The 27267-nt window shown below is 40.9% G+C and overlaps 1 protein-coding gene across 10 annotated transcripts in view; it reads right to left on the bottom strand.

Moving 5' to 3' along the window:
- Positions 1–27267, bottom strand: part of LOC126293735 (uncharacterized) — a 113838-nt gene that overhangs the window by 35345 nt on the left and 51226 nt on the right. For all 10 annotated transcript variants that reach the window (XM_049987069.1, XM_049987071.1, XM_049987072.1 and 7 more), the window contains 4 exons: positions 19118–19243; positions 16780–16906; positions 16240–16363; positions 3637–3824 (listed from right to left, as the gene is read on the bottom strand). In XM_049987069.1, the coding sequence (XP_049843026.1) occupies positions 3637–3824; positions 16240–16363; positions 16780–16906; positions 19118–19243 (565 nt within the window). The remainder of the gene's footprint in view (positions 1–3636; positions 3825–16239; positions 16364–16779; positions 16907–19117; positions 19244–27267) is intronic.

The raw sequence follows: 27267 nt of genomic DNA, 5'->3' as shown, positions 1-27267 counted from the left end.
AACCGAATTCACAGTTCTTGGAAAATGCAGCACATACATTAGCTCTAATGGAACCATTTTTTGTTTAGGCAATTTTTTTGAAATGCTTTTAGACTGTAATTTTATCTTTACAGTTACCAGCATAATGGAGGCCTATTGTTCCACACGAAAAATGGCATGTATATCCTTCTGTTACGGTCTGTCAACAGAACAAATACCATGTGAACTGAAATAATACTCTGCATCCTTACTCAGTACATCTGCATCTACACTGCAAGCCACCATACGATGCATGGCAGGGGGTACCCTGTCCCATTGCTAGTCATTTCCTTTCCTGTTACACTTGCAAATAGAGAGAGAGTAAAGTAACTGTCTATGTGTGTCCATAAGAGCCCTATTTCTCATATCTTATCTTATTGGTCCTTATGCAGAATGTATGTTGGCAGCAGCAGAATCATTCTGCAGCCAGCTTCAAATGCCAGTTCTCTCAATTTTCTCCAGTGATTCCCATTTGAGTTTCTGAAGCATTTCTGTAATATCTGCATGTTGTTTGAATCTACCGATAACATATCTAGCACCTCGCCTCTGAATTTCTTCGAGCTCTTTCTTTAATGCAACCTGGTGCAGAGCCCAAACACTAACAGTACTCAAGAATAGGTCATACTGGTGTCCTACATATGGTTTCCTTTATAGATGAACCACTTTTCCAAAAATTCTCCCAATAAACAAATTCAGCATTCACTTCCCTAAACCTCATATGCTCATTCCATTTCATATCGCTTTTCAATGTTACGCCCTGATATTTAAATAATGTAACTGTGTCAAGCAGGACACTGCTAATGAGATACCCAAAAATTGCATCCTACCCCCCCCCCCCTCCCAAATCTGCATAAACTTACATTTTTCTTCATCTAGAGATTGCTGCCATTCATTACACCAACTAGAAATTTTGTCCAAGTCATCTTGTACCCTCAGTCCTTCAACACCAACACTTTCCTGTACACCATAGCATCATCAACAAACAACTGCAGATTGCTGTCAACACATTTAAGAAATTATTGTCCTCCAGGTCATGACCAAATACACAACTGAAATTGCAAACACACAGCATAACAATCAGGCCATTTATAAACACAGGATGTGAAACAATGGACATTAATGAGTACAGATGAGCAGCAGCTCAGGATGTTTGAATGCAGGATTCTCTACAAGATCTATGGGACAGTTCAGGATAACAATGGTTTCTGTAGATCTATAACAAACACTGACTGCCTCACAGAAGCAGCTAACATTGTTACTGGGGCTCACTGAAAAGTAATGCCTCCACCTTCTTAAATCTTTAACATTTGGCAGCATTGGTATGCAGTATGTATTGGCTTGTTCCGTGGCCTCTTCTCTACAGCTCCAGTTGGTGGTAAGCATTAGCACTGATCGGTTGTGTTGTTACAGTGTAAAGTACAGAAACCTGTACAGATGGTCAGTCTATGCAATTTAAGCAACGTGTAGTCATTGAATTCTTGACACCAGAAGGTGTCACCCCAAAGGAGATTCAGAGAATGAAAGCAGTTTAAGGTGATTGTGTTGATGTGAGTACTGTATGTCGTTGGGCGTGTAAGTATAATGATGTTGAGGCGCGCGACAAACAAAGAGTTGGATGTCCTGTGACACCAACCACTGAGTTTCACTAGCAAAATGTTGACAGATTGATTCAGGACGATCGTCGTATCACTCAGAGAAAAATTACAAGCACAATATGAAATGTTTTCCTGCAGCATGACAATGCCAAACCACACAATTCATGTGCCACCACAGCAGAACTTCAGAGACTGAATCTCACCACCATACGGCATCCTCCATACAGCCCAGATTTAGCAATGTCTGATGTCCATCTGTTCCCGATAATGAAAGATGATCTGCAGGGACATCATTATGCTTCTGATGAAGACGCTGAGAGAACTAAGAGACTGGTTTCAGAAACAGAGTGTCGACTTCTACTGTGACAGCTTCAGAAAACATTTTCATCGTTGGCAGAAATGTATCCAAATAGATGGCGATTGTGTGGAAAACTGAATATTGGTAATTAAAGATCATACTCTAAGTATTATTTCTGCATTTGATTTATGAAACTATTCCCATCCAAATCCAATTAACGAAGGTGGAGGCATTACTTTTCATTCAACCCTTGTAGATTAATAAGAAGTTAGGAGAATAGCCTGGCTTCGGCATGTCCTTAGGGTGGATACTGGAAGGCCAAATGAAAGAAGACAGAGAGGAAGGCCACAGAATCGGTTGACAGATGATGTGGAAGAAGATATAAAACCTCTCAAGAATCAGAAGATGGCAGAGAAACACACTTGAGAGAGCAGAATGGAGGAAATTTGTTGAAGAGGCTAAGAGCCACGCAGAGTTGTAGTTACATAAGGTGAAGAAGAAGAAGAAGAAGAAGAAGAAGAAGAATGTTGCACTGTGTTCCACGAAACTGTCATCATGAATTTTCTGGCTGACATGACAGTCTGTGTTCTTTGAAGAATAGTCACTTTAAGCAATCCAAAACAACTGCTGCTCAGTTTCTGGAGTATAATGGCAAACCCATGTCACAGCGGTGGTGCAGTTCACTTATATTGCAGTGAACACACTTTTGAAGTTGAATCCCAGACTCACTTGTTGTTGTTGTTCATCAAGATTCATGGAAGCCATTGGGATGAAAATGTTTTCATTGCCAACTTGTTACTTTCCATTTCTGTCAAAACATTTATGGCCTTAGCTACTTTGTGCACTTTTGTCTATCAGTGAGAATTGTGTGGTGGATATTTTCAGCGATTTCTTTCATAGTGTCTGTGCTGACCACCTTGGGTAATTACTATTTAAACTGGATGTTTAACTGTGGTTAAGAAATTGAACCAATATCTAATTGTTGTCAGTGATGGCAACGGGTCATCACAAATAATATAAAACTTTGATTTTTATCCTGTCCATGTTTTCCCATCTACAAGCCAGTCACTAAATGATACAGCAATTTTTCAGTTTGGTGAATACCATATAGATGAATTAACCAACTGAAAAATTGCTGTATCATTTAGTTACTGGCTTGTAGATGGGAAAACATGGATAGGATAAAAATCAAAGTTTTATATTATTGTGAATACCATATAGCAGAAGGGATCACAAATTTAGCATTGGAGGGCAGCATGGAGGGTAAAAATCATAGAGGGAGACCAAGAGATGAATACACTAAGCAGATTCAGAAGGATGTAGGTTGCAGTAGGTACTGGGGGATGAAGGAGCTTGCACAGGATAGAGTAGCATGGAGAGCTGCATCAAACCAGTCTCAGGACTAAAGACAACAACAACAACAACAACAACAACAACAACAACAGAAGTTATTGAAACAACTGAAAAATCCAAACCAACTTATAAATTATTGTAATTTTCATTTGAGGTTTGTCTTGCAGATGGCAGCGCCAAAAAATTGCATTAGCAGATCTGTCTTCAAACACTGGTACTTGAGGATGAGTCAACTAGCATTCGAAGTACAAGAAGTAAGATGGGACACCTATAGCTGTCAAATGTATCACACATGCTAGATGTATCAAATGTATCACACATGCTAGATGCTGAACTTAGTTATTCCTATCAAAGATGGTATAGTCATTGTACCTGTGATTTTCAGCACCTTCTTGTGGGGATGGATGGGCCACTTCTATGAGATCCCGTTCTCCAATAGCCATGTACAGCTTATCTGAGTCAGCGGGAGGCTGAGAGAAATTGTGTTCGGACTCTGACTGCAACGAGTTTATTGCTTCCCGCATCAACTGCATCCACGGTGGTTCGTCCCGGGATTCTGCCTGTGAAGTAAATTTTGAAAGTTTGTTCAAAACTGTGTTCTTTATTTTAAGACAACATCTATTATTAAGCTCACATTTTAAAAAATCTTCAAATGGAGAAGAAGAAATTTCCAAGGACCTCTTGGCAGGAGGAGTGGAAACTATTTTTTGAGACACCACATAACACTTGCTAATCTGCTTGAAAAGTATGTAACATGGCCGACCACGAAACAAAATTATGAAATTATCGATGCCAAGACTTATATTAACATACGTGCTATAGGGACTGTCAACATGTTCACTTTTGTCTCCACTTGAATAACATTTTTATTTACTTTACAACAATGTAGGAATAGATAGATTGCTCCTTACCACAAAGAAGACACATTAAGTTGCAGATAGGCACAATTAAAAGACACTTACACAAAGCTTTTGGCCACAGCCTTCATCAGTGAAAGAGTAACAAAGAAACACATACCATTCATACACACAAGCAACCACCGGTGACCACCACAACTCAAGCCAAATGCAGATATCACATGGGACGGCAGCAGAAATCTGGAGGGCGCGGGGAAAGGGAAGGGATAGTAGTGTGAGGGTAGGTGGGAGTGGGTGGTGAGGTTGGGGGGTAGGGGGTGGGGAGACAGAGGAAAGCTGTCTAATGGAGTGTGGAAGGATCACAATGCCAACAGGTGCCGCATCAGGAGGTAATGGGACAGAGAACGGGGGGAGTGTGAAAAAATAGGTGGATCCACTGGCAGAGGGCAGCAAATAAACAAGGTGGGAGATGAGAATGGGAGAGGAGATGGTAGGGCGGGGGAGGGGGGGGGGGTTGAAACTGTTAGGTGGAGGGTGTGGGGACAGTATTTTACTGTAAGTTGAAGCCGGGATAATTACAGGAACGGAGAATGTGTTGTGAAGATAACTTCCATCTGAACAGTTCAGAAAATCTGGTAGTGAAGGGGAGGATCCAGATGGCTCGGGTAGCGAAGCAACCATTGAAATCTATCATGTTATGCTCAGCTGCATGTTGTGCTCAGCTGCATGTTATGCAACAGGGTTATCTACTTTGCTCTTGGCCACAGTTTGGTGGTGGCAGTTCATCCTGGTGGAAAGCTGGTTGGTAGTCATGCCAGCTTCATAACGTGTCCGATTTCCATGGCTGCTTCACTACCTAAGCCACCTGGATACTTCCTTCCACCACCAGCTTTTCGAAACTGCGCAGATGGGATTTATTCTGACAATATAATCTCCGTTCCACGTAATTATCCTGGCTTCAATTTACTGAAACATACGAGGGACACTCCAAAAGAAATGCACACTATTTTTGTAAAAATACATCCTTCCCACTTGTTTTCAAACTTAGTTCAACCTGTTCCCGTGAGTGGCACCGTCACTTCAAGATGGCTGCTACACTCGACGTTCGTCAGAAGCAACGTGCTGTCCCAGAATTCCTGTGCTGTGAAAACGAGACAGTGGGAAACATCCACAAGAGTTTGAAAAAGGTGTGTGGAGATGTTGCAGTCGATTGCAGTACAGTTGGTCAGTGAGCAAGCAGGTTACGTGATGAAAGCAGGCACAGCAACATTGAGGATTGTCCTCGCAGCGGCAGGCCTCGTACTGCACACACTCCAGACAATGTGCAGAAAGTTAATGAATTGATGACTTCTGACAGACACATCACAGTGAACAAATTGTCACACTATGTTGGCATTGGAGAAGGAAGTGTTTGCAGAATACTGAAACTGTTGGCATTGTGCCAGGTGGGTTCCCGGGATGCTGACAGGGGCTCACAAAGAAACAAGAAAAACGGTATGCAGCGAACTTTTGGAACAGTACTCGTACAAGAATGGTGGAGATGAATTTCTTGAAAGAATTGTGACAGGTGATGTAACATGGCTCCATCATTTTACACCAGAGATGAAGAGGCAATCAATGGAGTGGCATCATGCAAATTCACCCAAGGAAAAAAAATTCAAAACCACACCTTTTGCAGGAAAAGTTATGGCTACGATGTTTTTTTTATTCCGAAGGACTCTTGCTTGTGGACATCATGCCAAGTGGAACCACCATAAATTCTGATGCATATGTGACGACACTGAAGAAACTTCAAGCTCGACTACGTCGTGTTCAACCACATTGGCAAAAGCAGGATGTTTTGCTGTTTCACGACAAGCACGGCCACATGTCAGTCAAAAACCCATGGAAGCAACCACAAAACTCAAATGGACAACACAAACACCCGCCTTACAGTCCTGACCTGGCTCCATGTGACTATCACTTCTTTGGGAAACTGAAAGACTCTCTTCGTGGAACAAGGTTTGAAGATGATGAATCCCTTGCGCACGCTGTCAAGCAGTGGCTCCAACAGGTTGGTCCAGAATTTTACCACGCAGGTATACAGGTGCTGGTTCCAAGATGGCATAAGGCAGTTGAGAGGGATGGAAATTATGTGGAGAAATGCAAATATTGTTCCTAAAGGATGTATCTACACACTGTAAAACTTTCAAACATGTAGAATAAAAGATGGATTAAAAAAGAAAGAAAATAGTGTGCATATCTTTTGGAGTGACCCTCGTACTATCCCCACACCCTCCACCCAACAGTTTCCACCCCCCCCCCCCCCCCCCCCCGTTATATAATCTCCTCCCCATTCTCAGCTCCCAGCCTCTTCATTTACTGCACTCTGCCAACACACCCGCCCATCTTTGCCAGCTTCTCCCTCCCCATGCAACTCCCTGTCCCACAAACTCCTGACACTGGGCCTGTTGGCATTCCAGATTCCAGACAGCTCTCCTGTGCCCCCCCCCCCCCCCCCCAACACATACACTACTATCCCTTTCCCTTCCCCTTCACCCTCCAGATTGTTGCTGTTATCCAACTTAACAATTGCATTTTGGCCTGAGCTGCCAGAGTTGGTAGCCATGAGTGTGTGAGATGTGCTTGCTTGTGTATACAAATGGTGTGTGTTCCTCTGTTTCTCTTTTGCTGATGAAGGCTGTGGTCGAAAGCTTTGTGCTCTCTGTAACTTAACGTGTATTCTTTATGGTAAATAGCAATCTGTCTTTTCCTACGTTGCTGATATTGCTACATGGAGTTTTCACTGTTCTATTTACTCCACAGTCACATAGCACAATTATGGCTTTAAATTTATTAATTTTAAGCAAATTTATTTCCACAGAATACTTCAGAAGAACTGACGTATCATCAGTTCCTGGAATCGCATTTTCTTATTCGGTTATTGTAGAAACGTTACAGGAATAATTTTTGATAGTGTATAAAAACTCTGTGAAATAGTCATTATGAAAAACTACATTGTAACTAGGATGGGGATCCTTCTCACCGCTTCCAAAGTGATACTCTGCTGCCCACAAAACCTACACAATACCTTCATCCATCCCTACATAACCCTTGCTCCCAACGCCTTGCCTCATGGCTCTTACCCATGTACTAGACCAATTTGGAAGACCTGTCCCACACATCTTACCACCACCACCACCACCACCACCACCACCACCACCACCACATCCCATCAAAGGCAGGGTGGTGATACCAGTCATGGGATCTAGAAGCTAAGCTGCAACCACTGTGCTCAATTCTATGTGGGCATGACCACCAACATGCTGTCTGCATGAATGGCCACCAACAAACGATGGCCAAGAAACAATTGGACCAACCTGTTGTGAGCTAGTCACCCAACATGAAGTCCTTCATTTCAATAACTGCTTCACAGCCTGTGCTATCTAGATCCTTCCCACCGACACTAGCTTTTCTGAACTGCACAGGTTGGAATGCTACCTGCAATATATCCTACATTCCTGTAACCCTCCTGGCCTCAACATTCATTAGTCATTGTCCTTATCCATCTAGCCCCTTCTCTGTTCCCACTCCAGCACTACAAAGTCCTCTATTCCACCAACACCCCCAGTCTTTCTACTTCTCTCTTTTCCTGCTACCCCACCTCTTCCCCCTGCCTTCCATCTAACCTCATGGCTGCTCCTAGCTGCACTACTCTCCACCTCATCACTGAATGCTCCCGGCAGCACTGTACCATCCTCCATCCCTACCATGCTATCCCTCCCTCTCCCCATCGCGGCCTCCTTACACTCAATGACCTGCCTCTACCATAATGCACTGCTGCTAGCAGTCTCGCTCCGGCTGCCAGAGACTGTGGTCGCGCGTGCGTGTGCGTATCAAAGCCTTGATGGCCGAAAGCTAACTTTCCAACAGTCTTTTTGATGTACCTTTCTGCGACTCGCATCTACACTGTATGATGAGTACCAACTACCCTTTGCATTGAATTATTGTATTTGGTAACACAAACAGTTGGACCAGTCAGTGCAAGAGCTCCAGCCATTGCACGTTGGTGGAAACTGTCCATCGTCTGACATCTGAAAGGTAGGAAAGTCAACCACTATCAGCAGAGCTCCAATCGTAGCATGTTGATGGAAACTATCCCCCGCCAGGCAGTTGCAGGGTAGGCACGCCAACTACTATTGCTGGTAGTGGTTGGCATTCTGACCCTGCAGCTGCCCAGTGATGGACAGTTTCTGCCACCGTGCGATGATTGGAGCTCTTGCACTGACTGGCCCAACCGCATGTGTTACCAAATACAATTATTTCTTACACCTGAAGATAGAATTTTCAAATCCTGAAACAGGTCATGGTTTGAATACATATTAGTACAACTGAAGTGGATCTCTCTAAATCAGTTATCATGCCTCTCATTTGTAGATGTCCTATGTACCAAATCTTGTGCAAGATACTCACTGGTTACTTTATGGAGATAAACAACTGTCACCACAAAAAATTCTATCTACAGCTGTTACTTGCAGTGCCATCAAAAATCCATCATGCTTATCAGATCTACATCTAATGGACACAATGTCATTGCAGTCCAAATGATGAAGCTTATTGTTGACTCACTACTACTACTACTACTACTACTACTACTACTACTACTCCTCAATACAACATATCTTCAACCATTCCTTAACCACAAGTGTTTTCCTTGAGGCCTGGAAGCAGGGAATAGTTAAGCTATTACCAAAAAAGGACATTGGCGCAACACACACTGATTACCAACCTATTTGCATTCTTTGTGCCCTGTCCATCATCTTAGACTATATAGACCACAGCCTGCTAACACACTAACTTCAGACAACCTACTAGATGAATACTAATCAGGTTCCTGTACACATCAAAGCACATCATCTGTCTTAACAATACTAACAGATGACCTGAAGCTTGCCATGGATGCACAAGAGGTGATCATCAGATGCTTCTTAGACTTCAACGAAGCCTTTGACACTGCTCACTTTGACATTTTCCTTGCCACACTTGGAAGCTTAAATTTATTGTCAAGTGCAGTGCAGTGGTTTCACTCGGACCTGACACTTCGCCAGCAATACATCGTGTCTAGCACCATTATGTCTCAATGGAGGCAGGCAGTATCAGGCATCCATCAGGGTTCGGTATTTGGTCCTATGATCTTTCTGCTGTACATCATGATGTGTCATCAATTTTATCCTACAGCAAATACCACATGTAACCTGATACCAGCAGCTGTAACTAAGTATGAAACCGATAAACCTGAAGATACTTGTCAACAATCTCAATACCACCCTGTTTGCACCATCAAAAATGGTCACAGGATATAGGGTTGAGGTTCAACCCTTCCAAAAATGAAGCAGTACTGGTTGGTTATTCTTGTCTCATTAGCCCAAAATGTCTAGAATCCCTACCATCTTTAACCCTGAATGGGGCAAATATCAACTTCTCTCTCTCAGCAAGGAGTCTAGGAGTAATAATGGATGAAAATCTGAATTGGAGTGAGCAGATAACAGCAACGTGAAAGAAGGCTTCAGCACCTCTTCATGCCCTACAAAAATACAACAAAGCTCTTCCCTCCTGATATGGAAAAGAAGCTTGTACAAACACTTATACTTCCAGTTATTACAGATTACAGCAATGTTATTTTGCAAGGGATTTCTCAGGAACGTTCACGGTGCCTGGAAATGGTTACGAATGCCTGTGTTCATTACATCTGTGATGTTAGACTCTATGATCATATTTCACCATTATATGCACAGTTATCCAAGCTGCATGCAGAAAAGGGATGAGATTTCAGTTCTCGGTCTTCTCTACTGTCATCTCTCCTCTGAGCACTCTTGTCAGACTGAACTGAACACACCTGTCTGAACAACATGACTAAAACACCTGTTCCCATGAGAGTAAAATCCTTTTTGTCCCACACCACTGTTCAGCTACTTCCTTGAAGTCAGTCTCAGTAGCAGTAACCCGACTCTGGAATACCTTCCTGCATTATATTAGAGAAATGGATAACATCTCCAGCTTCATAAAACAATTAATGAATATGCACTAAAGCAACAATAATGATTACTATCATTACTGTATGCACTTGTTGCACCTGTACACCCTTCTTTGCAACCGTATCTTCCGCATTTTCCAGTACAGGGTGCAGCCAACTGCAGTTGGTGGCTCATGTCGGTACCAATGACTTGAGTCGCTTTGGATCGGAGCAGATTCTGTCTGGTTTCGGGTGGATAGTGGAAATGATAAAGACTGCCAGTCTTGCTTCCGAGATTAAGGGGGAGCTCACCATCTGCAGCATCGTCGACAGAACCGACTGTGGTCCTTTGGTGCAGAGCCGATTGGAGGGTCTGAATCGGAGTCTCAGGCGGTTCTGTGACTGTGTAGGCTGCAGATTCCTTGACTTGTGCCATCAGGTGGTGGGTTTCCGGGTTCCGCTTAATAGGTCAGGAGCCCATTGCACACAAAAGGTGGCTACACGGGTAGTGGGGACTGTGTGGAAGGGACTGGGCGGTTTTTTAGGTTAGAGGGTCTCAGGGAACCACTGAAGGGACGTCCGTCTAAAAGTAGGCAGGTGAAACACAGTAAGGTAGTTGTACAAATGATTGGTAATATAGTTGTAAATTGTCGTAGCTGTGTTGGGAAAGAACCAGAGCTCCAACCCCTAATAGAAAGCCCTGAAGCTCAAATAGTTGTAGGTACATAGAGCTGGCTAAAGCCAGAAATAAGTTCAGCCAAAATTTTTTCAAACGATCTAACAGTGTTCAGAAAGGATAGATTAAATACAGTTGGTGGTGGAGTATTTATTGCTGTGAGAGGTAGTCTACCTTGTAGTGAAATTTAAGTAGATAGTTCGTATGAAATAGTATGAGTAGAGGTTATACCTGACAATCGGACTAAACTGTTAATTGGATCGTTTTACTGACCCCGACTCAGAAGATATAGTTGCTAAACAGTTCAAAGAAAACTTTAGTCTCATTTCAAATAAGTACCCCGCTCATACTATTATAGTCAGTGGTGACTTTAATCTACCCTCAATACGCTGGAAAAATTACACGGCAGGCATAAAACTTAATCCGAAATTGTAATGAATGCTTTCTCTGAAAATTATTTTGAACAATTAGTTCATGAGCCCACTCAAGGTGTAAATGGTTGTGAAAGCATACTTGACCTTTTAGCACAACAAATACTCCTGGACAAACAGCGAGTATTGTGACAAATACAGGGATTAGCGGCAACAAGGCAGTTGCTGCTAGGCTGATTACCATAACACCTATGACCATCAAAAAGAAACACAAATTATATCTATTTAAAAAAGCTGATAAAAATGCTCTTAACGCCTTTTTTGAGGCAGTCTTCACTCCTTCTGATCTGATCATGTAAGTGTAGAAAAGTTGTGGTACATTTTCAAAGAGATAGTAGTGACAGAAATTGAGAGAGATCTATACCACATTAATAAGTGATGGTACCGATGCCCCATGATACACAAAACAGGTCAGATCGTTGTTGCAGAAGCAATGAAAGAAGCATGCCAAATTTAAAAGAACGCAAAGTCCCCAAGATTGGCAAAGTTTTACAGAAGTTCAAAATGTGGCGCGTACTTCAATGTGAGGTGCTGATAATAATTTCCACAACGAAATTTGTCTCGAAATCTGGCAGAAAAACCAAAGAGATTCCGGTCATACATAAAGCACACCAGTGGCCAGACACAATCAATACCTCCACTGCGTGATAACAACGGTGAAGTCACTGATGACAGTGCCACTAAAGCAGAGTTATTAAACATGGTTTTCTGAAACTCCTTCACCAAAGACGACGAAGTAAATATTTCTGACTTCCAATCAAGAACAACTGGCAAGATGAGAAACGTAGAAGTAGATATCCTTGGTGTAACAAAGCAGCTTAAATCACTTAATAAAGGCAATGCCTCTGGTCCAGATTGTATACCAGTCAGTTTCCTCTCAGAGTATGCTGATAAAATAGCTTCATATTTAGCAATTATATACAACCACTCGCACACAGAAAGACCTGCGCCTAAAGACTGGAAAATTTCTCAAGTCACACCAATACACAAAAAGGGAAGTAGGAGTAATCTGCTGAATTACAGGCCTATTATCACTAATGTCGATTAGCAGTGGGGTTTTGGAACATATACTGTATTCAAACATTATGAAGTACCTTGAAGAAAACGATTTATTGATACATAGTCAGCACGGTTTCAGAACATATCATTCTTGTGAAAAACAACTAGCTCTTTATACTCATGAAGTAATAAGTGCTATCGACAGGGGATGTCAAATTGATTCCATATTTTTAGATTTCGAGAAGGCTTTCGACACTGTTCCTCACAAGCATCTTCTAACCAAACTGCGTGGCTAAGGAGTATCGCCACAGTTGTGTGACTGGATTTGTTATTTCCTGTCAGAAAGGTTACAGTTCGTAGTAATAGACGGAAAGTAAATGAGTAAAACAGAAGTAATATTCGGCGTTCCCCAAGGAAGTGTTATAGGCCCTCTATTGTTACTGATCTATATTAACGACACAGGGGACAATCTGAGTAGCTGTCTTAGACTGTTTGCAGATGATGCTGTTATTTACCATCTTGTAAAGTCATCAGAAGATCAAAACGATTTGCATAATGATTTAGGTAAGACATCTGTATGGTGCAAAAAGTGGCAATTGACCCTGAATAAGGAAAAGTGTTAAGTTATTCACATGAGTACTAAAAGAAATCAGCTAAATTTTGATTACGCAGTAAGTCACACAAATCTAAAGGCTGTAAAATCAACTAAATGCTTATGGATTACAATTACAAATAACCTAAATTGGAGCGATCACATAGATAATATTGTGGGTAGAGCAAACCAAAGACTGCGATGCATTGGCAGAACACTTAGAAGGTGCAATAGGTCTACTAAAGAGACTGCTTACACCACACTTGTGTGCCCTATTCTGGAGTATTGCTGTGCAGTGTGGGATCCGCATCAGGTGAGACTGACGGATGACATCGAAAAAGTACAAAGAAGGGCAGCTCATTTTGTATTATCGCGAAATGGGAGACACAGTGTCACAGACATGATACACGAATTGGAGTGGCAATCAATAAAACAAAGGCGTTTTTGGTTGCGTGGGATCTTCTCTTGAAATTTGAATCGCCAGTTTTCTCCTCTGATTGCGAAAACATTCTGTTGGTACCCACCTACATAGGGAGCAGTGATCATCACGATGAAATAAGAGAAATCAGGGCTTGCACACAAAAATTTAAGTGCTCGTTTTTCCTGCGTGCCGTTCGAGAGTAGAACAGTAGACAGACAGCTTAAAGGTGGTTCACTGAACCCTCTGCCAGGCACTTTATTATGAATAGCAGAGTAATCACTTAAATGTAGATGTATTCTTGGCTTGTGCAGGCCCCTTAAATTTCCTTTCCTCAGAACTTGCTATGCCAGAAGATACCTATGTTGTATGCTTATAAATTATTTTTTTGGTAGAAGGATGTATGCATGGACAAGGAAAAAATAACTATGTAAATCCCAGATTTCTTGGTTAAAAATACGCTTTCTTCCAGGTGAAAGTACATTTCTTTTCAGTGTTAAGTGGCAATATACTTTTCCTTGGAGTAGTAAAACCTGTCAATCTTTTGAATGGTGAAGGTTTTATACACCACATAGAGCCCCTGCACTTTAGGAAATGAAACCTAGCAAAAAAAAAAAAAAAAAAAAAAAAAAAAAAAAAAAAAAAAAAAAAAAAAAAAAAAAAACACGACATATTTTGGAAAGACCTTCAATGCACGGCAAAACATATACACTGCATACTTTCATATTACACAAGTATAAACACGAATTCCAGCAAACACAGCATGGCAGCTTCTGAAAAACTGAAATCTAGACTGTGACGCACTTTTGTTGGCCTATCATAGCTGATATCACAAAATCTCATCAGCCAATGTTAAAAGTTATTCAGAGCATAACGTAGTCAGACAATAATAGCAACATCATTGTGAAGAAGTGCAAACACACAAATAGAAAAAGTTAAACTTTCACAAATAACATACCTTGTCAAAATGATTTTGCTGTCCCCCCCTCTCCCTCCCAAGGATGTGATTATGCAGAATCCTAACAGCACCAGCTTAAATTGCAGTAGCTAAATATTTCTGACAAGTCTGTCCCATTGTTTGAGAGTGGTCCTCACGAGATCACCCAGTGATCTAGGAGGGTGCCTGTGATGGTGCAGATCCCATGCACACTCGATCACGTCCGTGTCTGCTTTTACCAAGGGTCATTTCGTTTATGAATTTCCGCCGAAAGAAACTCTTAAATATGACCAAACCACCTCCCTGCCAAAGCTGTGGGACTGTGTGCCCGAGACTTTCTTTCGGTCCCAGCTCCTCCTGCTCTCTTTACGATTTTCACGCTTCGGACAAATTCTGCATTCATCAGTGATGACAACTCGATGCCACTGATCCATATTCCATTGCAAGTGTTCACTCGGCCTCCTCCTCTGTGCACCACATAGTGGCGAGGTGTCTGTACCTATATTTGTAATGGACACCTGGGCCCCAATTTGATCGTGAAGAGACAGTAGCACACACACACTGCATCAATACAGCCCACCCAGCTGCCTTCCAAAAGGGAGCGCACAGCTCTGTTTCTTTTCCTCATCGTACTTTCAATGTTTTGTAGATCATGATAGCAACTGAATGTTCAAGTGACATCACCGTGGAGTATGCCAATTCACTGGGCAACATACCGTGATGCCTTCCTTCAGGCAGGCAGGCAAGAGTATGTTAGAGTTGCAGGCATCACACCATGGCACCCTGCAGTGGTTTGTGAAAGTGGGGCGTTGTTTGTGAGCAATCAATGAAAAAAATTTCAAAATTTTCTCTGGCGCTCTAAAGCCTCAAAAATATTGGTTATGCAGGTTGGCAGCATAGCATGGTGGTTACGATACATTCCTGGTGTGCAGAAGGTTGTGGATCTGAATCCAGTTGGGTGCTATTAAATATTTTATTTTTAAATCCTTATTTAGGAGGCTTTTAATAATTTTATTTATTTCTTATCCTTTGCTGCACTCTTTTCACCTTCATGTTTACATTATTTACTCTCATTTTTTCTTCCTATCATTCTTTTTTTTCCATTTGGAATCTTTGTGCATGTGATAACTGATTTTATTTGTCTGCCATAATATATGAATGTTTGAAACTGCTGATCTAACTGTTAAAAACAGACAATGAAATACTCTAGTTATATTGCCTGTGAAACGGTGTAAAAAGTGTATTTTTTATTAGAAATGTACATTTTTTGATGGTAATCAAAATATTTAGAACAAATTCTTGCTATACTATGGACAAATTAACACAAATGAAGATTTAAACAAATGAAGAGACAAGAAATAAAATGAAATTCAACCAAAATCAGGACTGGAAATAACAAATTCAGTAACATGGCCAAACTACAAGATAAAAAAAAAAAATGGAAGAAACTGAATCTAACTTAACACATGAAAATAATCGAAGTCAGATGGCCAGATTCCGAATGAAAAAAAAGATAGGAAGAAAAAAATGAGAGCAAATAAATAAGTGATATGATGATTAAAATTAATTGACAAAGTATTGGAAATGGAAGAAATTACATTTAAACCAATTAACTGAAGAAAAATACGGATTAAATTTATTTCGACAAAAATTTAAAAATAAAGACTTGCAAAGCCCCTTAAAGGATTTGGATCCATAACTTTTTGCATGTACCTTAACCACTCTGCATAATACTACTGTTTTTAAGGCTCTCGATCATCACATGAAATTCTGATTTTTTTCCCCCCCCGATGATTACCCACAAATGAGGCACATACTGATGAATGGATGCAGATGGGATACCTGGGACCCTAACCTACATCACATTTAGAGGGTTTCAAAAAGATGATCCCACCTCTGGGGTCCTTTATTTGGAAGTGGTATTGCAAGTCTATCTCAGGCTCTGAGGCTGTAGAGTCTGTGCTCTCCTCACAGGTCCGTTTTTAGTGCTGACAGAAAACATGATATGACCCGATGAAATCCAACAGCTAAGCAGATAATTTTTCTATTATCCTCATGATAGTGATTCATTACCTCTGCCTGCAGCTGGGCAGCAATCTTCTGCAGTCCCATGTTGTTTGGACAATATTCCTTTATCTCAAACTCTGCCCCACCAGACTCCGATAATGCAGCATTCTCACAATAGACATAAACTGACCTGTAAAGAGCATGTCCAGTTTTTACATTTTAAAAAATGTGTGGGATGAGGAATAATCAGATTATATGTCCATTTCAAAAAGTTATCAGCATCAAAATTAGGGAAGATAATATAAAGGACAGAGGTGTATAGTGTATATTTAATGCAAATAGCTATGCGTCAAATTACAAGTCTGCTCACAGTTCACACAATAGTCTAAAAACATCATAAGAATTTTATTCACATTCACGGGTGAAAAAGGACAATAGGGAATTCTCCAGAGCTATCATTCGTTTGGAAGTTATATCAGTTTTACACAAATTTCATATACATTACCAGAAACTTAACTAAAAATTTTGCCATGGATTGAAATTAGACAGAAAATGTAAGAAACAAGTATTCTTATCAAATTAAATTATTTGTGGATAAGTTCTCACCTCTTGCCATCAACAGGATGCGAAACAACAACATCGCCGAGCCTGACATGCCTCCTGTAGTCCGTGTAGTGAGGCACTCCACCTCCGACACCGACCAAAAACACATGGTCCACTTTCTGGAAAGTCCCTGGAAACACAAAAATTAAATACTACAATATTTCCCAGAGCTATCAATTACAGTACCCAGAACTACCCACTGTGTATCATCATATTAAAAACAAACAGACATGACAGTTTTTGTTTTAAATATCGAACAGTCGAAAATCCAGGTTGAAATATCAACTATTATGAAAAGAACAGATAGCTACAAACCATAAAGATGACACATTGAGCTGCAGACACACAATGAAAAGACTGTTACACACTACGGTTTCTACCAAAGCCTTCTTCAGAAAAGGAAAGGAAAACAAACCAACACACACACACACACACACACACACACACACACACACACACACACACACACACACACACACTCCCCCCATATGCAAGTAACCTCACACAACATATCCAATATCTCTGACTGCTCCAATAAGAATACAACTGAAACATGTCAAATAGGAGCACCAATCTGGAGTTGGACAGAGAAGAGAGAGGGATAACAGTATAGGCGGGCAAAGAGGAATCAGTGCTACCTGACAGTGTGTGAACGGACTAGAGGTAGCAGAGAAGGTTGCCATGCACAGCGTCAAGAGGCTGTGGGGGAGAAAGGAAGGGGTCGAACAAGGAGGAGAGAAAAAGACCATTGGGTGCATTGGCAGAGAGCACAATAAGGGTGAGGGGATATAAACTGGAAGGAGATGATAGGACAAAGAGGGCGGAAGCTCTTGTGTGGAAGGTGTGGAAGGTGTGGGAACAGTAGGTTGATGTTGGGATGATTTTGAGAGCTGAGAATGTGTTTTAGGGATAACTCCCATATTCATAGCTCAGAAAAGCTGATGGTGGAGGGGTGGATTCAGATCGTCAAGGCTGTGAAGCAGCTATTGAATTCCAGCACGTTGAACCACAGTTTTTGTTCCCCCCCCTTGGGGAGGGGGGGGGGGGCGAGCGGTTAGGGCGCTCAACTACTGAGGAACCACAGGGTGGTCTGCTCTGCTCTTGGCCATAGGTGGGCTGCGGCCATTCATATCTGACAGCTGGTTCATAGTCATAGCAATATAAAAAGCTGACTAGTAATTGCAGCAGAGCTGGTATACAACATGGCTGCTTCACAGATGGCTCTGCCTGCAATGGGGTAGGATATGCCTGTGACAGAACTGGAATAGGAAGTGCTCGGTGGGTGAATTGGGCAGGTCTTGCACCTGGGTATTCTACAGGGATACGATCCCTATGACAGGGGGTGGGATTGGTAGGGGCACAGGAATGGACAAGGATGTTGTGGAGGTTCGGTGAGTGACAGAACACCAACTTGGCAGGCATGGGAAGAATTTTGGGGAGGATTTATCTAATTTCAGGGCTTGACAATACATAATGAAAGCCCCGACAAAGGATGTAGTTCAGTTTTCCCAATTCGGGGAGGTGTTGGGTGACAAATGGAGCACTCCTTTGTAGCTGGTTCTTCAGGGTGTCCTGCTTTTGTGTGTGTGTGTGTGTGTGTGTGTGTGTGTGTGTGTGTGTGTGTGTGTGTGTGTGTGTGTGTGTGTGTGTGTGTTCGCGCGCGCCTATACCTATTCGTTTTCCCCCCGAAGGTAAGTCTTTCTGCTCCTGGGATTGGAATGACTCCTTACCCTCTCCCTTAAAACCCACATCCTTTCATCTTTCCCTCTCCTTCCCTCTTTCCTGATGAATCAACCGTTGGTTGTGAAAGCTTGAATTTTGTGTGTATGTTTGTGTGTCTATCGACATGCAGCGCTTTTGTTTGGTAAGTCACATCATCTTTGTATAATGTTAACTCATTAATAAAACAGTTTATAATTCTCACTGATCAGAATGTGCAAAAAATAAAATTTTCTCAAGGAACTCAGAAAAAGGGTGTACGAATGGGGTGGGGTCATCTCATATTCAGGTAAATACAGTGTATACGACGAAGAGTAAATAGTACAGAACTGAATCATAAGGTACACCATGTGTTACTGTTTTGAAGGTGGGGTAACAATTTTTTTTTAATTTTTGGAAGTTGCTTACATTTACTGAGGTATTTAACTACAAATGGTATAGATCATCAACTGATCTCATAGGACTTCAGATTTTTTCCCTGAAACATATCCTACAGTTTTATACAGCAGAGCAGACTGATGTATAGACCAAAATAGTGTGAAAATTTAATGCGTCATTTTAATTTACATTAAGTAGCACTGCATCTCATTTGTGCCACAAGCACTGGCATTCAAAAACTTACCCAGCATCCTGGTTGTTGTATTTCCTGCAGCAGTAATGGCCTCCCGTGTGTGGCCGACAGTTGGCAACTTTGTGCATACGATACGGTGTGCTCCAATGTTGCCCAATGTGTAGACATTTGATTCTCCTGAAATACAAGAACTTTCAGCAATCTGCACCAACTTGGAACAGCAGAGAACTGGTATGGGATACAAGACATTTGTGATATAAAAAAGAATTCAATTAAATAGTTACTTATTTTGGATAACAATATTTAAGAAGCGGCATGTATATGGTCACGACTATGATTGGAATGTGTACTCTCCGCACACTACTTTGATTATACAGTGCCTCCCATTTCAACATAAATAGCAGAATCAGCTGTCAGCTGACTGGGTTAGCTACCAAAATAAATTCTATTCCATCAACAATACTGCATGAGTGGAAATCATAATTATGTGATCAACAGAAAATATCCCTATTGACAGATGACAAAATGAAGAATCTTTCTTTCATTGGATGTTAGTTCTTTTTTTATGTATTGTAAACTGCTTGTACAATTCAAATATCTGTCTCTCAATATAGCAAACACATAAAATAATTGGTGTGGAGGTAATCTCCTCCTCCTCCCAATAGCTCTCTTTTCTGTTATAAGTATAAAATGAAACTTACACAAAATTTTCTTGTAAAAATAATCTGAAAACTGACACGGCATAAAATAACAAATCTGAAGTGAGCATTGTACTATCTTCAAAAGAAGACAATGAGGTGTAATCTGAGCTTTGTTATTTTCTCCCCAGACATAAAATTCACATTAATAAATAAAGGCACCAACCATGCATTATGCAGCCAATGGATTCTAGATTGTATGTGAAAACAAACACAAAATAATCCCTGTCTTTCCAAAGAGGAACAAAAGATTTTTTAATAGTTTGAAATCTGACTACATTTCCACCACTTTGGTTTAGGTAAATCCACAGACACAGTCTGTTCAAAATGTTCTGAGGCAGATTATATTCTTGTGTGTAAGTGATGTCAGCACTGTCACTATAGTGGCACCTCGAACTAGCAACTGTAAACAACAGATGTGCCAAGTTTCAAATAACTCCGAGATATGGCAGAGCAAATAGCATAAAAAATGGCTGCTGTAGAAGACATCTTTACGAGCAACCTGCTGTAACTGAATTTAGGGTTGACAAGACTTCTGGTTATCAATACAAACCTACCACAAAATGACAGAAGTGCAGAATAGGTCTCAGACAGCTTGCCAGGAATGAAAATGGTGCTAATGACAAAAGTGAAGGCAAGACTCATCACTTTGTTCGAAGCTCACAGCATTATTGCACCTTCAGTCCAGGTGAACCATCAGATACTTGGTCTCCACTTTGTCATTTTGTGATAGGTTTGTACAGGCAGCACCAAATCTCATCCTGTGTGAATGCAATTATAGTGCATTGCTTATAATGAGTAACTTCCTTCTCCATTTGTTGGACTTATTTGAAACTTTGCACATTTACTGTTTACAGTTATTAGTTCAAGCTGCAACTACAGTTACCTCACTAACATGTGAGGAATAAAAAACAGTCTCAGAATTTCTTGGCCAAACAGTGTACATATACGGGGAAAATTTTACATATAGCACACATGCGAGAGTGTACAATAGGGGAAGAGAATGGAAATAAGTTACATGGATGAGCCATCAACATGATTATTTTAGTGTGTTGACTTAGTTGTACAGGGATGGAGGAGGGAAAGGAGGGGGAGGGGGGGGGGGGAGAGGAGAGAGAGAGAGAGAGAGAGAGAGAGAGAGAGAGAGAGAGAGAGAGAGAGAGAGAGAGAGAGAGGAGGGTCTGGGCAACAAATATGTATACGGAACACATGCATATGTACATAGAACACACACAATTGACCCATAAAGTGTCACAGGGAGGTTGACTATCACATAACAGCACACCTGTACACTATCCCCACATCAACAACACACTCACACATGTAGTTTCATTTTTAGGCATCACTTAACATGAAATATGTAACTATGTAATATTGATTTCTCATTTTAATTTGGTAATTTGAGTGCTATCTGCAGTGCAAAATACCACTTGTAGTTCAGTGTATTTACATATAAGCCTACTGTGACTACTGTTCACTGCAAAGCAACTGAAGTGTTCTGCAGCAAAGCAGTGATGGCCTACTTACGTTTTCATCCAATACACATCCTTGCACCCTACACATGGATATTAGCTTTTTAAATGAAACAAATATTATAAACATTCTACATCTTTGTTATTCACATCTACATATTTGTAGGCCTCTACCGTCGGAAGGCTCCAAATTGTACTATGTAATATGATAGTGTTTAATGTAACTGTTGGTGGGTGAGAAACAGCATGCTGTAATTTGAGTTTCTGACTGCAGAAGAGTTTGTCCACACATGGAACACCATCTCCTTCAGCATGACATAGCTAGACAACACTGTCATCAATCATCCTTCATACAGTCCTGATTTAGCCGTATCAAATTTTCATCTGTTTCCAAAACTTAAAGAACACCGAGGGCTTCATTGGATAGCAATGAAGCAGTGCAAGCAGAGGTGGGGTGAGGTTGCACTTCTGTCACCAAAGTCAAACATTCTACAGTAACGAATTGGTTTTTCATTGGAAGAAATGTGTGTCACCACATCCTATGCTGAGAAATAAATGTGTAGACATGAAGAATAAAGATGTAGAATGTGACTGTGAGACAATATTGGCTGCAGATTTCTATACCTGCGTTATTGTGTGGGAATTTGTAGGACTCCCCTTGATAGAGAAAGCAGCTACTAAGGTAGCAAAGTACTTGTGAAACGCACATGGTTTTTTAGACTAGGTTCATCGGAGGTATTCTGATGAACACTCGCCAGTCAATACACACTAAGGGAAGTCAGACTGTATTCAGAGTGAAGACTCTTCGACAGTCAAAATTTTATCAGTAAACTGTCCAAGTATTCGTAACAAAGCTCCCAAATTTACTGCCCTCCAAGAAAACTCTCATGCTCAAATTGTTCTTGAAACTGAAAGTTGGTTGAAACCCAAAGTGGAAAGCTCTGTGATATTTAGTGAGCTGTGGAATGAATGCTGGAAAGACTGATTAGAGGCCACAGGAGGGGACATGTTCATTGCGGCTGACAAACATAGTGTCTATAGAGGTCATTATATACAAAATGATAAAGATTTCATAGGTCACCTGAAAACTCTTAGATTGCAATCGTTGGATCTCTTCATAAGTTTCGATGTTGTGTCTTTATTTACAAAGGTGCCTTTGCAGGACTCTTTGGAGTTCATTAGCAACAAGTTTGAGGAGGACATAGTAGCATTATTTAAACACGTGCTTACTTCAACATATTTCTTATTTCATGACCAATATATTGAACAAGCAGACAGTGTCACCACTGGAAGCCCTCTCTGTCTCCTGTGGTGGCCAACTGAATAAAAAGTACTACAGTCAGTCACTCTCAAACCCTCTTGTTTTCTGCGGTATGTGGATGATGCATTTGTGGTGTGGCCACATGGGCTTGATACTCTACCTATGTTTCTTCTTCAGCTTCTGAATTCACTCCATCCAAATATAAACTTCGGAATGAAAATGGAAAAAGATGGTACTTTATCTTTTCTTGGTGTTTTGGTACGAAGGGAAGCAGATAGAACCTTGGGACTCAGCACCTACTGCAACCCAACGACGCATACAGATCTATATCTGCAGGCCACAAGCTGCCATTATCCTGCACAATGTGGTAGTGCATTACATGTGTTAGTTCATGGAGCACATGTGGTATCTGATCCTGAAAGCCTATCGAGTGAAATACAACATTTGAAGACAGTGTTACGACAAAACGGTTATTCTGGGAGACAGATATGTGACGCATTCAGGCCCAGGATAGTTGAATCTATGGAGCAGAATGAAGATATGAAGACACCCACCACTTTGGCTTTTTTGCCATATTTTGGTGCCATGTCATCAAGAATCTGAAGATTCTTTGGAAGATATGGCATTAAGTGTGTTTTTCAGCCATCTGCAAAACTGAGAAACTTGTTGGGTTCAGTTAAGGATGATCTTGGCCTGAGGAAATGTGGTGTGTACAAGATTCCTTGCCAATGTGGGGCAGCATATATAGGCCAGACATGTCGAACGGTACAAGAACACTGTGTCATACACACATTCGTCAACCAGTAAAGTCGGCAACTGTGGAACACTGTCTGAATACAGGACATTACATGATTTATGAAAAGATGGAAGTTTCATCCCCGGCATCATCATTCTGGGATTGCGCCATTAAGGAAGCAATACATATGCGTACAGCCGATAATCTCATCAACAGGGATGCACGATATCAACTGCGCACACCAACTGCATTGGCCGCTATTAAATCACAAGGCGAAAATCAATATTTTTCGGTAACAGACCTGTCATAACATTGGTCTAGTACAGTCTTTGTTGAGTAACGTCTGGTCGCACTGTTAGTAAATGCAGCATATAGCTGCAGGAGAGCCACCCTGCGATTTTCAGTTTGAGTATGGCACCATCTATCTGCAAATCATTGCGCATGTGCTAGTTCTGTGCCAACACACATTTCACGCGTGTGTTCTAGAAACAGTGTGTCGATGTGCGGACACCATCAATCATACCTACCCACCAGCAAGGTTGAATCACCTGAAAATGTCAGACAGTTGCTATGAGGAAATAATGTGGAATTTGCACAACGTGATCTGGAGGTACACCTGTGAAGACTGTTTACAACATAACCGCCAGGAAAGCTTGAAGATTTGCGATGATCATGGTGTCATTACAGCAACCATGGTTATGAAAGTTAACAACTCGGTCAAGAATGCTAGGAGAGTGTCTCTGCTAAGGAGATCAGATGAGCAGTTTTTAGCATCTCAGACACTTAGTTACCAGAAGACAGATGTAGAGGGATAATGGGCAAAATTCAAGCAGATTGTAAATTGTTATCTAGAGAGTTATGTGCTTAGTAAGTGGATAAAGGATGGGAAAGACTCACCATGGTTTAATAATTAAATTAGGAGATGCTGAGGAAGCAGAGGCTGTTGCACTCCTGGTTCAAGAGCACAAATGACAAGCAAAAGTGCATCTGTGAAAAGACCTATGCGTGAAGCATATAACAACCAACGTCATACCTGAGTAAAAGATCTGGCACAGCACGCGAAAAAATTCTGGTCATATGTAAAATCTCAGTGGGTCTAAGGCAGCCAATACAGTCCCTTGCTGACAAGCCTGGTGTAATAGTTCAAGACAGTAAAACAAAGGTCGAAGTTTTAAATTTTACGTTCAAGAGAGAAAGCTTGAGAATTGTACAAACATACCATCATTTGATCATTGGACAGTCTCCTGTATGGATGACTAGTAATAAGCACCCCTGATGTAGAGAAACAACTGAAAGACTTGAAAGCAAATAAATCACCAGGACCAGATGTAACCCCAATTCAATTTTACAAAGAGTACTCTATGGCTTTAGCCCCTTACCTAGCTTGCATTTGAGTGATTGTAGGAAGATAAAGCAGACTTAGACAAAATTTCTAGTTGGATTGACGAATGGCAGCTAACTCTAAATGCACGACAATTTTCGTTAATGCAGATTAGTAGAGAAAACAAAACTGTAATGATTGGATACAGGATCGATAATGTACTGCTCAGTACAGTCACGTCATTTTAAATATGTGGGTATGATGGTGCAAAGTGATATAAAATGGCACAAACATATGAGAACTGCAGTAGGAAAGATGAATGGTCAACTTCTGTTTATTGGCAGAGTTTAAGAAAAATGCTGTTCATCTGTAAAGAAGACCGCATATTGGATACTGGTGCAACCTACTTTTGAATACCGATTTAATGTTTGGGATACATACCAGGTCGGATTGAAGGAAGACATCGGAGTAATTCAGAGGTGGACTGCTTAATTTGTTACTGGATGGTTCGAACAACACGTAAGCGTTACAGAGATTCTTCAGGAACTCAAATTGGTATCCCTGGTGGGAAGGTTACATTTTTTCTGAAGAACACTACTGAGAAAATTTAGAGAACCAGCATTTAAAACTGACTGCCAAATGATTCTGCTGCTGCTGCTGCCACTGCCAAGATGCACTGTGCACAAGGATCACTCAGATAAGATGTGAGAATTAGGGCTAATACAGAGGCATAAACACAGCCATTTTTCCCCACACTATTTGCTCGTGGAACAGGATAGGGAATGATTAGCAGTGGTACAGGGTACCCTCCACAATGCACCATATTGTGACTTGCAGAGTATATGTAGCTGTAGATGTAGATGGTTAATAATATTTGTTTTATTTAACTTTTCAGTGTGCTCCTGGAGTCGCGTGGAAAAGCTTCACAATATACAAGGTCACTCTAAAAGTTAAGATTGTCCGTTTCTCCAGACATTCTTATTCAAGAAAATGAAAAAAAAAAAATTAATTTACAACATGTACTTTGATATCTCAGCTATTTTACTACATAGTGGAATTCACATTCAAACATTTGTCAAAGTGCTCCTAAGGCTTCCCTATGCTGTCTGCATGATCAGTTGCCACCAAGTTGTTGAAACAGTAACATCTCTTTGCAGTTTGTTGTTACTTACATAGTACTTTCGCCCAAAAAATCCTTCAATTTGAGAAAAAATAAATAAAAAACAGCAATCCCTTTGGGCCAGGATCAGGCGATAAAGCAAATGTTCAAAAGCATCCCAAAACTGCTGAAGCAAACCTTTTGTCAAAGCAGCAGTATGCAAGCGAGTGTTATCACGATGAAGTACAATGCCACTGGACAACAATCCACACGGTTTGTTTGGAATGGCATGGTGTAGTTGGTGAAGGCTCTGATAGTCACCTGATGTTTGGTACTCAGAATTTGTTCCTTGTTTTTTGGCTTTGCTGGGGATTGTGAATGGCGCCATTCTTTCGATTGGCACTTGGTTTTTGGACTTCCACATAAAAGTTATGTCTCATTATCAGTGGCTGTTCTTTGCACCTACCTGTCAAAAATTGAGGAACCCACCTGCCACACTCTTTTCTACAGCTCAAATAACCACTAAGCATTTGATAATGAAATGATTCTGAAATTTTAGGAAACCACAAGCTCTGTCATTGACAGCGACACTTTTTCCTCATTCCTTAATTTGAATTTTTCAGCCACAACTGAAGGTCAACCTGATCATTTTTCATCATGAATATTCATTTGTCGACCATTAAATACGCTGCACCATTTTCAAACTGAAGCCTCTTTCATCAAATTTCCATAAACTTCAGTTATCAGACTATAAATGTCAATAGTTTGGAATTTTCAGAAGCCCCAAACATTTCAAAATTGCACAAAACATTGTACTTGCTTCAATGATTAGGAAGGTCTATATCATGCCAGTGAGGGTGGTGGTGCAACTGCATGGTTCTTGTGGTCAAGACTTCCTTCACTTTTAAAATAAGCCTTGTATTTCATTGCCTACAAACAAGAAGTTAACATTCATGTAGGCTCCATGTTGTGAAGAACCACTGATAGCGGTATTTTTAAATATCCCACACACATGCATCTCTCATTGTTGTCCCTCCATGACAGTTTGTACGTTATGCAGTTGATGGGAGCTTATCGGTATACAGGCACAAACACATGATGTCACATCTCTCACAGTTTGATCCCTAGGTTCCTTACTCTGGCAAAAGAGGAAAAATTTCCAGTCCTGTTCTTCTGTTCTCACTTTATCCTGGATGACTTCCCTAATAAACCCTATGCATAGGTTCACTTCCCAAAGCCCTTTGTTTTCTTGCTACAGGAAGCAATTTTAGGCTCTGAAATGTACAACTTCTATGTCATCTTTTACACACAATCGCATAATAAGATTCCTGTCATTGATGGTTTCAGCCACACACTCACCAACTTTAGTACCTCCACATCATAGGCAGTGTAAGTTAACTCACCACAGTCTACCTATGACACACAGATTCTGAAGATGTAACTAATTAATGGAAAATCTCATATAAAGATGTGAAACAATTACTAACAAAGAGATAGAGGGGCTGGCCAGTACTTACCTCAGCTCAGTACAGCCGATAGAAACACAAAAAACAACCGAAAATTTAAGTTCCTAGCTTTCGGAATAAATGTTCCTTCATCAGGGAGGAGAGAGGG

The sequence above is a fragment of the Schistocerca gregaria genome, chromosome 10, assembly GCF_023897955.1.
Source record: "Schistocerca gregaria isolate iqSchGreg1 chromosome 10, iqSchGreg1.2, whole genome shotgun sequence".
Taxonomy (NCBI): Eukaryota; Metazoa; Arthropoda; class Insecta; order Orthoptera; family Acrididae; genus Schistocerca; species Schistocerca gregaria.
Note: the sequence above shows the minus strand (reverse complement) of the source record. Positions and strands in the feature narration are given on the sequence as shown.